Source organism: Lygodium microphyllum, chromosome 10 (genome assembly GCF_053477565.2).
Source record: "Lygodium microphyllum isolate KBCC chromosome 10, Lygodium_microphyllum_v1.1.10, whole genome shotgun sequence".
NCBI lineage: Eukaryota > Viridiplantae > Streptophyta > Polypodiopsida > Schizaeales > Lygodiaceae > Lygodium > Lygodium microphyllum.
The window spans coordinates 121,176,505-121,191,106 of record NC_141144.1 but is presented as its reverse complement, the minus strand read 5'-3'; the positions used below and the strand labels follow the sequence as shown (position 1 = coordinate 121,191,106).

The following is a 14,602-nucleotide window of genomic DNA, read 5'->3' as shown; positions in this document are numbered from 1 at the left end:
ACAGCAAGGGCGCTGACCTAGAGTCTAAGTTATAATAATCCCGATTTACGCTGTTTTAGGGAAACGGAATGGGACTATGCCTTATGGCAGAGAGGTCGAGCCTTGCATCCCTCTCGTTTTCCATTCTTCTTGAACCAAGTGCAGCGAGAATCCGCTTCGGCCCTGGCATTTCTGCGTAAAGTAGTTCACTTGGGGTTTGACGCTAGTTGCCGTTTAGAAAATAACCATTAGGGAAAAACCCTGATTTAGGTCGGTCCTAAGTGGAAACAGCCAAAATACTTCCGCTACGTGGCAAACGCGGAAAGTCCTAGATCGCAAACACCGTGACATTCCATGGGAGTGCCGCGCAAAGCTTTCTAGACATTCTTTCCGATGGACTGCTAAGACGTGTCCTGAAAATTACAGGCGGACACGTTACAGTATCCTTGCTTTAACCCAATGGTGGAGTAAACAAGAGTTGAAAGGCCCTTGAGTGTATGTACTCTACCAACAACCCTCTCATATTGTGCCAAAATCCCCCAACTTAGCTCCTTAGGCACTCCCATAGCATGTCTATGTATCAATCTATCTCTATGTACTATGTTAAAGGCCTTGCGGAAATCCACATAGCAGCAACAGATCCATCGGTCATGAGTCCTTCCCTCCTCAAGATTGCCCTTCGTGGTCGTAGAGTTGATAGCCCTTCGTGGTCGTGCTATAGTCCATGAAGATAAGCTTCTTCAACTTGGAGTTGAGTTTGCTCCCTCTCTTCTTCTTATCCACATAGACAATTGCACCCAAAGATGCGATAGTGGGAAATTGAAGGCTTATTTCCAAAGAAAGCCTCATAGGGAGTCATATCCTATAATGCAAAGATAGAAGACCGATTATGGATGTGAACCGAAGTAGCCATCACCTCACCCCCTGCTCCAACATCGATCGGGGCCATTTTCAGCATGGTCCAATTGGCATGCTTCACCACACCATTCTCAAATGGTATGTTCGGATGGCAACATCCTATCCGAATATCATTATCCTTGCAAAACTTAGAAAAGAGGTCAGAGCAAAACTCGCCGTTGTGGTCTGCTCAAATGCCTCAAACCTTGAAACACGTTTGCATTTCCGCAAATACCTTCCAACCACAAATGTTGAAGTACACCTCACCTTTGCACTCCAAAAAATAAGGCGACACATAACGGTTGAACTCATCAATGATCAACATCAAATACTTGGCCTTCCCAATGGAGGCCGTGCCCATAGGACCACATAGGTCAATGTGGACCAACTATAGCAGTGTAGAAGTGCTATGAGAGGCAACCTATGGATGGGACTACCTACGCTACTTGCCCCTCAAATAGGTAGGGCATAGAGTGTGATGGGAGGAAAATCAAGAAGTCCTTCTAAGGCCATCCGATAGCATCAAATTTGAGGTACCATATTGGGCATGCCAAAATTGTCCTAGCTCGTGGAAAGTCCTTGCGCCAAGGGTTGTGAGTGTATAAAGCCCGCCCTCCTGTGTACCTATCCAAAGAACCACTCCTATTGAAGCATCCTCAACAATCATTGCATCTTGGGTAAAAACAACTCTAGTACCTAGTTATGTAGACCATGATCAAACAACTGGTTAAAAGCCAAATCTGGTACATAAAGAAATTTGGTAAAAGAATGTTTCCGATCTGGCAATAGAGGAATGGTCCCCACTCCGTGAACAGTTACGAAAGAATTGTCACCAATGATGATGAATCCACCTCTCAAACTCAAGTCCTAAAGCAAGTCCTATCCATAGGTCATGTGGGAAGAAGCCCCATTGTCCACGAGCTAAAGCTTCTCTATAGTGGAAGAAGCAAGAGCGGTGTCCTCCTCCTCAAACACATGTACAAAGATGTACAAAGACAGACTCCGTGGTAGCTGGGGTAACCTTCAAATCCTTAGACCCCTCCTTGGGCTTCAATTGGGGTTACTTTTGCCAAAACTTCTCCTCCACATGTATACCCTTCCCGCGGTGTAGGCACTTGGGCTTCTTCTTATTATCCTTTGTCTCCTCCTCCTTAACATCCCATTTCTTACCCTTAGCTTCTCCTTCTTCTTCCCTCATCTTGAACCTGCTGTGAAAGCCTTCATGGAGTCAAATCCACCAGCTCCTACCTCAGAAGAAGAATGCTCCAAATGACAAAACTGTACAAAAGGGCTCGGTGATCTCTCATGTGGCCATTCAAAGGAGAGAGAAAACCTCATTGTCTGAGTCATCAACGGCTTGGAACCGGGGATCCGACATCTTCATATAACCTGCAAACACATAAAGGATGCTGTAAGAGAGTCTGAACGGAGGAAAATTTAGTAGCACCTATAAGAAGAGAGTTGTGGATGTCCCGCCTTTGTCAAATGTCACCTATGAAACACAAAAATTGTGTTTACAACACTGAACAATAGGTTGAAATTTGAGTTTTTAGCAACAGTGTGGTCTCCTCTTTTGGTTGGAAACTCCGTGTCCTCACGTAGGTGATGATACCTATTACCATGTGAGAGTGCACAATGGAAGAAAATCATGAACATGAAAAGAGAAGAAGAGAAAGCAGGAAGAGAAGAGAAATCTCCATTGAACAATGAAGGAAAGCTGAATATAATGAGGACTGATCGGTCTCTACGTGGCACAGCCAAGGCATCACAAAGGGCATCTGATCAGGCTGAACAATGATGACAACACCTGTGACACTGATGGTGATGGAGTCGGAGAGTATGCAGCCTTCTGTCCATGCCGGAGACAAAGAAGATTGCGGCCACCAGGAGCACTTGAAAGAGAGAGAAGTGATATGACCTTTGCTACCAATTCCTATGTATAGCACATAACTAAAAAAAACCGGCCAACTACTGCAGCCGACTGCATTAAATGCAGCCGCAAAATGCTGATGTGAAATTGCAGGCAGTCCGGGGAAAATCACAGGCAATCTAGGGCTGAATATCATCCGATAGGGCAACACAAGCTGGCAAACACACAAAACTGAGAAGAAAACACAATCAAAGCTCCAAATGTCCCTGTCAGACTCTGACTAGGGCTCACAACCAGGAGATGACAAACTGACAAAACAAAGGCAAGCTAATGGCAACAAGGCAAGAGGAAGTCCAAGTCCAAAGCAAAAGAGGATGTTGGCAGCTCAAGGAAGGGGTGGTTGTGTAGGAGTAGGCGATGGAGTTGAAGGAGAGGTAGAGCAAGAAGAGTAGGTTAGCACAGCATGAAGAGTAGGTTGGAGTTGTGGAAGAGGTGGCATCAAGGGCTAACCAACATCAGCTTTTGGGTGGAAAGGAAGGTTGGTGGAGATAAGGGCAAAGCAAGTAGCAATCACCAAAGGTGTCAATAGTAGCAATATGGACCACTAGTAGCAACAACGGTAGGGCCTTCAACTGAAATAGCATATATCAATACTCTGATATAGATGGTTCTTCTGGAGGGAGCCATGTGAACCACTACCAATGTCAAAGTTCTTGTGTATGCAATATGATGAGGATCTGAGGGAGGATATCCCTAGGATTTGGATAGCCAAGCCCTTCTCATCCGGTAGAGCATCCTCTGCAAGAGGTAAGCTCTTTCTTTAAAGATGAGGCTAGGAGCAAGAGAGAAGGTCTCTCATAGAGATACAGAGGGTTGTTAGGGCTTCACTAGCAACACTACAAAGAGAGGAGGAAAGCAAGGCAGAATGTAGGTGGATGACCAAGAGGATATATGCTCCAAAGTAGAAGTAGATGCTATGAAAGAGGCAAAATTAAAGTATAAGTATTATGTGAGGGCTTCCTTTTGGAGTCATGCAAGGAACAAGGTAACAAAAGAATTCTTTCACACTACAAGTCCTAGGCACTCCAAGGAGGGTGTTAGAGGACTCACGACGGTAGACGAATCCTTGCCCAGAAGCTGCAAGAGGTTGAATAGGTGGCCTATTATAATCCCATGTTGGGCTTGACAACTAGACTTGAAAGCTAAGAGAGAAATTATGTGGAAAAGTACCAGGACAGTGGTCACAGAGAGCATGAGGAGACTGAATCAAGGACGTGAAATTTTGATGCTTTGCTTAGCATTTGATTAAGTGTTAATCAAATGTGCAAATGTAAGGCACATGTGATATGCAAGTTAGTTCTTTCACAATGATAGACCAATGACCCTAAGAAGTCAATGCGTATCAAAAGCAAAAGTTATAACAAGTTATATTAGTCACGTACCTAGTATCGAATTTTGACCTAGAAGATTTTTTTTAGCCATCACTGTCTATGATGGCACTAGAAACTAGGCATTGATTAATTAAGTTATGCTAGTTCAAGCAAGGACTAATAAATGCTTAAGAATACTTGGATGATAAATTAGCCTAGCCAATTTAATCGTTGATTGATAAAGGCATTTTTTTAGCAATAATTAAATATTAAATTATTTTTCAAAATTAAAATTTTGAACATTAGTTTAATTGGACTGAAATTTGCTTAAATTTGCATTTAGAAGACTGCCACTTGACAAAACTTGCCCATGCAAGGGGGGGAAAGGCTATTAAAGGCCGGTGAAGCTTCATTCCAACGTTGTTTGAGGTTGGGAGAGGAGAGAGAGTTGCTTGCAAATTTCCAACCATTGGAGACTGTCAGAGAGGTGTTGCCAATTGATCAGGAGACCACTGGAGGTAGGTGACAGCCCATATAGGCTATCTACATGTAGCTGATAGCAATTTTAGGGCCCACAAGGGTAGGTGATTGCATGTGGGGCTCCTATTGATCGTGGGCTAAAGTCAATCGGAGTCATTCACAATAGGGTAGCTTTATCTTTCAGTCAATTTTAACAATGACATTTCTCTCTCTTTGGCCTCCTCTCTATTCTCTTAGCCAATTCACAGCTTCCCTTAAGAGATCTCAGCCAAATTCAGTCTCATGAGCTTGCAATTCAAAAATTTATACTATGAAACCCTAATTTACAGTAAAAATTAAGGTTTATCAACCACCCTAGCTTAAAACCTGGAGCCTTGTACTTGAAATTCAGCAACTAAAGTTAGGGGATTTCAAAGAATTTCAAGAGGCAAGCCAACCAATGTTAAATTTGGGTAGAATTTGTCTTCCAAGGAGCAAATTGAAGGCCAATACCAAGCAAAGTAAGCAAAAATTTTGGTTTGAAAACTTGTTGGTTGTTATGGACAGCAAGATGTATTGAAGATTGAAGGAGATCAAGTTGTATCTTAGTGTACTTCAACCTCTAGAAATACAAGTTAAAGAAATACTGCAAGGGATGTCAATTTTGGGGCCAATAGGGTGTCCAATGTCCAAAATTAAGTAATAACATTTGTATTTTCAATTTGTATGAATTTTGTGCTTGCTATAATTAGCATTAAATCAGGTCATCTATGACCCTTGATGGCCCCCTTCTCAAAGGAGAAAATTGCAAAGGCTCTATTGGCATTACCCTTCGGGAGTGCTCAGGGGATGGTGGATTGGAAGAGCTTTCTTCTTGGGCTATTGGGATGTGATTAGCACATTAGACTTTTAGCAAAATTCCAAGAGATTATGGCATTAAGAGGTATGTTAGAGAGGCTATCTAAGGGATGATTCTATTAGCAAATCAGTCAGCTCAGGGTGAGACTGTGCTGTATAGGCTGTGGCCTTTTTTATAGTTTTTTTTCTGGCATTTTCTGGTGCCCTTTTTAGGGCTAGGGAGCATTTAATGCCGGCCAACTGCATTTAATGCTCCCCCTATTTTATGCCTATATATTGCTAGGGCTCCTCCTCCTCTTCTGTACTTCAGCCATCATTTGTGGATTCTTCTGAGGAGAGAGGAGCCGATGTCAGGGTGCCCACATAGCCAGTGATTCACTATTGTATACTGTTGTCTCGTGTTCAATATGGATTCCGTTTCTTGGGCATACATCTGAGTTCTCATCTGTATTTGTGTTTATTCTTTATCTCGTCTTGTGTTTCAGCAGTTTATTTCAGCATGTTGTTTATGCTTCCATTGCTGCACCACTTCTAACATGGTATCAGTTTTCAGATTTTATGTTTCTGTTGTGTTTTATTGCTGATTTCAGGACTGATTTACCCCTCTGCTGCCCTGGCGACTGCTATCAACCTGATTGCAACCAGATTTTGGCTTCCCTACTCTGCGTTTTGATTAGCATATACATCACCTGCCTATCCAACACCTCCTGCTGCCTGTGTTTTCCTCATCAAGCTGCTGGCGACAGTTCCCTACACCTATTTAGGCAATGTACAGCCAGTGTTTTGCTATTTAGAGCACTATTTTGGGCTGGGTGACTGATAGAACAGGCCGTTTTTGCTCTTTCTAGCAGATTTGAACTGATTTTTTGACTTTGTGCAGCAGATTTTGTCTTATTTTGATCAGTTTTTGGGTTATACTGCATGTAAACTCTTGCTTTATGCAGTCTGTGCTCGTGGTTTGGCTGTGTTCCCTCTCCCAATCCCTTCTTTTCTCTACTTCTTTCTAAATCCTCTCCAAATGGCTCCTCCATTCACATCCACTGATGACAAGCTCCATGGACCTAATTATTACACATGGAGTGCAGTGATGAAGGCTTGGTTTATTGAGAAGCGGTTATGGTACGTGGTTGGCGGAGCTATGGCACATCCTCAACAACCTTCTCCTGTTCCATCTGATTTTGATGAAGACAACCATGAGGAGGCTGTGCTTACATGGGATTTGGATGATGCCCGTGCTTATTCAGCATTACTTTGATGTATTTCCAAAGAAGTCCTACCGATGGTCACCTCCTGTACGACAGCTTTTAACGTATGGTCGAAGTTACAGTTCATGTACGAGGCTCCTTCCACCATGAGGGCCGTTACTCTCTATGGCTAGCTCCAGCAACTGAAGTTTGAATCCAAAGATACGATTCAATCCTTCTTACTTCGTGTTACCCAACTCCAGGACCAGCTTCGCACTATGCAATCTGCCCTATCAGAGGCACATCTTGTTGATACGGTACTCTACCAGCTTCCTCGGGAATTTGATGGAGTGGCGAATGCTTTACAGGCGCAGACATCTACGACTCCTGTCAGTTTTCTTCACATGTCCTCTATGCTACTTGAGTGTAAGGCTACTTTGTGACTACAGGGGAGGCTTCCATCACATTATGGAGGTTCAGGTGAGGCTCTTGCAGCTTCAGAGAGGGATTCAAAGTTGAAGAAGTCGAAGGCCCAATGTTATCATTGTGGCAAGTAAGGTCATTTAAGGAAGAACTGCAAAGAGTTAGAGGCTTCCAGGAAGAAAAAGGAGCCGAAGACAAAGCGGGATGCGGACTCCTCCGACGAGTCATCATCTACCTCAAATTTTGATTCCGGTCCTCCAACCAAGGCAAAGTCCAAGGCGCGGAAGGGATCCTCTTCTTCGGATCAAGGGAAGGGCTTAGTAGTCCCTTCCTCAACTGCTTTCTAGTGGTGGTGATGCGGACATCCCTCACGACTCTCCAGTGCCAAAGAGGGAGTGTGAGAGGGTGATGAGATGGGGCAGTTGTGCCTCATCTATATGTCTATACAGATGCACAGGATCCAGAGAGGGACTTCCCTCACGCATCGACCGAGGTCTGGCAAGTACAAATCCTGGAGCTAGGATTGACATCCAGGTTCATGATGGGCTGGTTACTTGACAGAGAGTGGGAGGCTTTCGTCTAGAGCTCACATAAAAGACACTTTGGCGGTTTTGGCCGCAAGCGGGGATTCCATGGTTACATGTCCAGAAACATGTTTAGCAGATTGGTCTTATATGTCCTAAGTGACATAAGTGACATAACACAAAGAGCTGCTATGATTCTTCTCTATTTTCAGGTGGTGTTGTTATGATCGACATCGACGTCAAATACTCTCCGAGGAATCTTGGTGGTGGGCTAGCCACTCACTACTTGGATATCCATGGTTCTTCTGGTGGTTCTACGTTGTGTAGTTTATGATACCCCATCATTGTACTATTATATTGTATCAGATCACCCCTGATCTGAGAGAGGGTGTTAGCAGATTAGTTAGCTCAAGTGAGTCTGTGCTATAGAAGCTCTGGCCTTTTTTATAGTATTTTTTCTGGCATTTTCTAGTGCCCTTTTTAGGGCTAGGGAGCATTTAATGCTGGCCAACTGCATTTAATGCTCCCCCCATTTTATGCCTATATATTGCTAGGGCTCCTTCTCTTCTGTACTTCAGCCATCATTTGTGGATTCTTCTGAGGAGAGAGGAGCTGGTACCAAGGTACCCACACAGCCAATGATTCACTGTTGTATGCTACTGTCTCGTGTTCGATATGGATTCCGTTCCCCGCGCATACATCTAAGTTCTCATCTGTATTTGTGTTTATTCTTTATCTTGTCTTGTGTTTCAACAGTTTATTTCAGCATGTTGTTTATGCTTCCATTGCTGCACCACTTCTGACAGATTCACCTCATCCAATGGAGACAAATTGCAGATCACACAATAGAGATCAATCCTATGATTAGTGTCAAATTCTCTCTCTAGATACTAGACCCCACCCACCCTACTTAGACTAGTTTCATTCGAAAGCGCAACATCATGAACAATATTTCCACAATTCTTGCACGATCAAGGGGACAAAACCTCATTGTGCTACTACTTAATTTTGAAAAGGCTTATGGTAGAGTTGATCGGGAGTTCTTGGAGGGTACCATGCTCACGATAAGGTTTCTAGAGTAGTGGATTAGAGGTGTAATGGCTCTCTACTCGGCTCAAAGCAAGGTCTTCATTGGTGTTGCTAGAGATGACAGATTTAGCATTCAAAGGTCCATGAGGCACGGATGCCCCTTGCACCTCTTCTTTTCCTATTTGTTGCAAAGACTATGAGTTCTTTCTTGAGGGATGGAGCTACAAACATTCAAGGCATTAGATGGCCCATCATAGACTTTAAAAGGGCCTTTGTGGCTGCAATAGAGTTTTTTTGCAAAGCTTCAAGTGCTCTTATTAGTTGGCAGAAATCTTATGGACAAAGGTTTGTGACACTTAACGATCAAACTGAAAGCTACATAAGGATTTCACTTGGGTTCCCTCCGACACGTCAGTGAGATGCTTAGGCTATCATGTGGATATCAATATTTCCTCACAGCAGCAATTAGCAACCTTACTACTATTAAGCATATGGCAGAAACTATTACATTGGACCACAATGAGATTATCATTGGCCATGAGGGTGGTACTTGCAAACCAGGTTTTATTAGCCACGATATGGTACATTTCTTTTTGGGCCTTCTCTAGATCATGCCTTGGCCAAGTGAAGTGACTCATCAAAAAATTAATTTGGTTAGGAATAGATAGTAGCCCTATGAGGGCTAAGGCAGCCTAGAACGTCATCATTCAACCTAGATCTAGGTGCAATTTGGGAATCATTGACCCAAATAATCAGAGTAGATCACTTGTGGTGAAGCTCATTGTGAGGGGCCTTCTTCTAGTGAAGAGCCTTGGAAGAAGTTCTTGCTATCAACACTAGAGACCATTGCTCCTACTCATGGAAGACCTTGGTAGTTAAATTGGTAAGTCTTGGAGATTGATCTTCACACTCGTATAATAGATGCAACAAATCCAAACTCAAAACTATTCTCAAGCCCTATAACTTGATCCTCGGATGTGCCGAAATATCCAATGGATGCTAGGTTAGCCATTGTTGAAGTGAAGTTGAGGCAACCACTTATCTACAATCAGCTAATTGGTACAGAGAGAAGTTATACCATTGGAGAGAGGACCCATCTTGGGGGAGGTTCTCTTCATACGTAATGTCTAAACCATGCACTCTCTTAAGTGGCCTAACATGAAATATCATTTATTGTGAAACTCTTTGGTTTAAATTCTATCCAAATCTTTGGATCTTGACCAACCAAAGGAACCAATTGGATTCTATCCTCTATAGCTAATTGACCATAAACTATATCCAAGAGCTCTCTTTGAAATTTCCTATAAAGGCAAGTTCAAACCATTTTGATAAATGTGAAAGCTTTTGTGATATCTATGCCTCCAACACAATAAGGGTTAGTTCACAAATTACAAATGAACAAGTGTTAAACGATACTTTTCCGTCTAATCCTCATCTTTAGAAAGAAAAGATAAGTTGGAAACACCTGTCCGCAACGTAAGATCTATGTAGGTGAGGCAGTTAAGCTAACACCCTAGAAACACATCACTTAAGATCAAGGCCCAATGCTTGCTTCATCTATTAACATTTTGCTAACAATACCATTTCACTGTGAGTGCATCCATTTTGTGTTAGATATGCTTAACGCCCCACCCTCGTAAGGTGCCACCAATGATCCATAGTGCTCAAAGTTGTAAAGCCCCCATAATCAGGAGAAGCCATGTATGAGCACAAACATTGGGTAGGTTTTGACTTATATGTCAGATGAGGTCTATGTGACTAGATGGCAAAAAGGTAACCTTTGTAGATCTAGCCTTTGAGTTGAATAGAGTAGTTATGCTAGTAGTAACTTAAGGCACAATGCATTTTACGGGGTTTGGGAGTTATCAGGGACCCCTATTTTGGGGTTCGAGGGTCACAGAAATGGCCCCTAGATAGGGGGTCTTAGGGAAGGCAATAGCCCCCCTAATGGGATCCAAGGGCAGTGCCCCCGACCGGACGATAATATTCCCTGGCCGACTAGCAAAGATTCATAATATGGTCATACGTGTCGACTAGACTACCTTCCCGAGCTATAAAAGGAAAGGTAACCTTTGTAGATTTAGCCTTTGGGTTAAATAGAGTAGTTATGCTAGTAGTAACTTGAGGCACAATGCATCGACTTGCGGAGTCTGGGAGTTATCAAGGTCCCCTATTTTGGGGTTCGGGGGTCACAAAAATGGCCCCTAGATAGCGGGTCTTAGAGAAGGCAATGGCCCCCCTGACAGGGTCCAAGGGCAATACCCCCGACCCGACGGTAATATTCCCTGGCCGACTAGCAAAGATTCATAATATGGTCATACATGTCGACTAGACTATCTTCTTAGGCTATAAAAGGAAGATCCCTCTAAAGCCATCATCAATCTATCTTTGACCTAGTCAAAGTTCTTCTAGCTACCCTTAAGCTCTTCGCCTATCATCTATCTGGATCACCATCTAAGCTTCACAATGGAATCGCATGGGTTGACATAGCCATCTTTGTATCAGTTCGTTTGAAATTAAAGCAATCTTTGTTCTTCTCATATTTGTTGTGTTCTCTACTCCTTGCTTAGATTCTGTCCGCTATGCTGTGTAATTTCTGCATCTTGTACTTGCAAGTTCTATCTGTAGTCTTCCCCTCTGGTCTTGCATTTGGTATTGAAGTTCCTTATCAAATTAAAGGGTCATGAGCAAATGTTGTTGGGGGTGAACAGTCCTCCCTTTGGAAGGAGACTGATGCTCATGTATTTTTCCCATGTGACAGGTATGGCAGATTGTCTTCACTATTGACTTTTGTGTTTCGAGTTAATTTTACCTCTTCAACATTCACAGACCAGATTATTAAGTTTTTGCACCACTAAGAGTTTCATGTTTTGAGTCAGTTCCAGCTTTCCAATATTTGCAGGTTAGGTTAAGTTTATGGACCTACGCAAGTGGGTCACTTAGATAACTTGGCCTTAGGAGTTTATCCAATATTCAATGCATTTCTGGCGGTGGGTCTGGCTGGTTAGACCTATTTTTTATCTTCTCTTCAACCTTTGGAGCACTAGTGCTGGGGCTTCTTCAACAGACAATTTCATTTTGTTGCATCTTATGGGCTTCCTAGTTCTCTTGATTGACTGCAGCAATGCTGTCGGCGCATGACAAACTCAAAAGTACATGGAAATTGGAGTCCAAATATCAAAGAGTTGGATGTAAAAAAATTTGCAATGAGACTCAAAAAGCTGATACTTGAGTACCCTTCTTCTAGCAAACAAAACGGTCCTTCTTGACATAGCAAAAAGAACAGACAGTTTTTGCTTAGCTTTCCTGCTGTGTTTAAGAAGCCTGTCAAATTGGTCAGCTATTCCTGTGCAATGTGAACTAGTTCCTGTGATTTCAAGGGCATCTCAGGCTTTACTTCATTGGAGAAACACAAATTTTCGTGACAATTTGAGGAAGGTGCCCTAAAATCCAGCTGTAAGTGTCACACTCGAGGTTTGTCTCGTAAGCATGCCAGGAATGAAATCACTATCATCTGAATGCGTATGTTGCTTCTCACACAGAGCTAGATCACTAAAACTGGTTCAAGAGGTCTTGTTTACTTGGATAACAGATATGGCTGAAGTGAAAGTCTTGTGCTTGAAGGCAACCTTAGTGGAAGAGACACTAGGTTACCTCTTGTAGACCTCCCCAAAGGTCCCGCCCCACAAGCGCTTACGAAACAATCCACGGGTGCAGGGATGGCCTTCCCATAACTCCAAGCCTCCAGTGACAGTGCCAGGGACAAACACAACCGGGTGGCGAGCCCTGAAGCCTTGTTTCCTCAAGGCCACACCAGGAGGGTCTGGCAAAGACCTGGAAATGGCTTCGGACAGTGGCGGAAGCAGAGACTTGTAAAGCACCAGCAGCAGCCACCAGGCGAAGCACACGCAGCCAATAAGCCAGTAGCACGTGTCCAGGCAGCCCCAGGCTGCCGGTCGGCCTTGCCGACGGCAGCAATGCCTTGTGCGGGCACGCCTGCGAGGTTTGGTTTTTTGACAGTCAGGGCAAGCCTCACTGCTGCTGTTTGCATGATCGTTCTCGTCGGGTGTGCCACGGGGGGAGGACGAGTCGGAGGTGCTGCTGGAGCTCTCGATTTCTGAGCTGGCAAACTTATTTGTCTCCTTCCTAGGATGTTTGTCGTTGTCATTATCGATTGATGGAGAAGCCACGATTCTCCTGCGCCGAAGCATATTGTTTCGGGGCTATTTTTCTGTCTCTCTCTCCTCAGCTGCTTGCTGCTGTTTTCTTCTTCGCCTGCGATGGCGGATGGAGGCTTATCACGTAAAGGATCTTATCTCTAGACACGTTCTTTTCTTCTTTTCAAAAGGCTCCATGATTCTCCTCCGCCGAAGTATACCGTTGCTCTCTCTCTCTCTCTCTCTCTCTGTGCTTGCTGCTGCTACGATGGCTGATGGAGGCTTATTACGTGACGACGTTCTCTCCTTATCTCTCGACACGCTCTTTTCTGTGCCTTTGCGGCCTGAAGAGTTTTGACAGGGACTTGATAACAGACAGACATCGTGCCACGTGTCGGCTGTTCTGTGTGCCCCCGACAGGCGCTGTAGCCTGCGGACTCCGGAGTGATAGGATGGCTGCCCAGCAACAACCCTTTTGAACCAGAAAACGACACTATGCTTTAAAAGGCCCTTCCCTCAAGGGGTCTTGAAACGATCAGGCTTTAACAGGGCCTTTCCTCAATGGGGCTTTGAAACTACACCCCACGGCCCAAATACTTACAACTTTTCCAAATGGGACCCAGTTCTTTTAGCTCCACCTTAGGGCACCTTCTCACGGTGCATCCCAAAACAATCGTGAAATTGACAACAAATTACAAGACACAAAGCAAATTCCTATCTCCTCTTCCCGCGAGCGATCATAACTAGCTTCTTACAGTCTTCTTCCTTTGTTGCAAAGCAATAATCTAAAGGTCTTACCCCTTTCTCCAAGTTGAAAAAATAATTTGCGGACCAACTATTGTTGTGATTGACAAGAAGTTGCAAAACTTTGCTTTTTGGCAAAAGTTTATGAACACACAAATTCGACTTGAAATCTAGGAAAAGGAACACTTAATTCCCCGCATCAATGATTTTTTTATGAAACTTTACTGCCTTTTGGCAAAAGTTTGCTTCTAATGCACAAATTCGCCCTGAAATCTAGGAAAATGAACACTTAATTCACCGCATGAAGGATTTTTTGATCAAACTATTGTGCTTTTTTCATTTTGGAACACACGGTGCCAAACCTCTCTTATTATGTGATGGTGTTCTATGAGTTGTGATCCATTGTGAATATGATCTTCTCATATTCATTGAATCAAAGTTCGTGCCTATGTACTTTCCATTAGCATTTGCATAGTCTATTGAATCTATGCGACATCTTGATTGTGAATGCATTTCTAAAGAAAAAGAAGAAACATAATTATGACTTTGAATGACCACATTGGCTAGCTTTAGTGGTAAAGTTAGTTGAATTTCCCTACCTTATCTGGGAAAGCTAATAATATTATGTCATATAATTGACTATACTTTGACTCTAAACTTTGAATTGGTTGGTGGCCTAATTGTATTTTAGAGGTAAAAAGTAGTTTGGCCTTCATAATAACCATATTCATTTTCAACATGCACATGACAATTAACTACACGTCCTACAAAGCATTATTGACTAACTTCATTATTGGCATGAGGTTTAACAACGAACATAAATGGCTTTTCAAAATGTGTGAGTTTCACATGTTTGCTATGAAGAACTTAAGCCCAATATGTAAACCAAAGATCAGAAAGATAAACTTTTGGAGCTAGCTAAAATGTGAGTACTTTGGGGGTTACTAAATTAGTATGGAGAGGGCACCTATTAAAATTCACAAGAGTGGGTATAAATTCTTAGTGGAGTTCAAAGATAGTACAAAAAACAATGGGTTAATGAGTGAAAAGGACCCAATTTTGCAATGTGCAAATAGTATATGGTTCTTTTGATCATGTGGTCGTGACT

The 14,602-nt window shown here is 43.1% G+C and overlaps 1 protein-coding gene across 1 annotated transcript in view; it reads right to left on the bottom strand.

Moving 5' to 3' along the window:
- LOC148030504 (phospholipid:diacylglycerol acyltransferase 1-like) overlaps nt 1-13,166 on the bottom strand; it is a 121,622-nt gene extending 108,456 nt beyond the window's left edge. Inside the window, exon 1 of the mRNA XM_087686847.1 lies at nt 12,248-13,166. Within this exon, the coding sequence (XP_087542973.1) occupies nt 12,248-12,804 (557 nt within the window). The 5' untranslated portion in view covers nt 12,805-13,166. The remainder of the gene's footprint in view (nt 1-12,247) is intronic.
- Between the last annotated feature and the right edge of the window lie 1,436 nt (nt 13,167-14,602).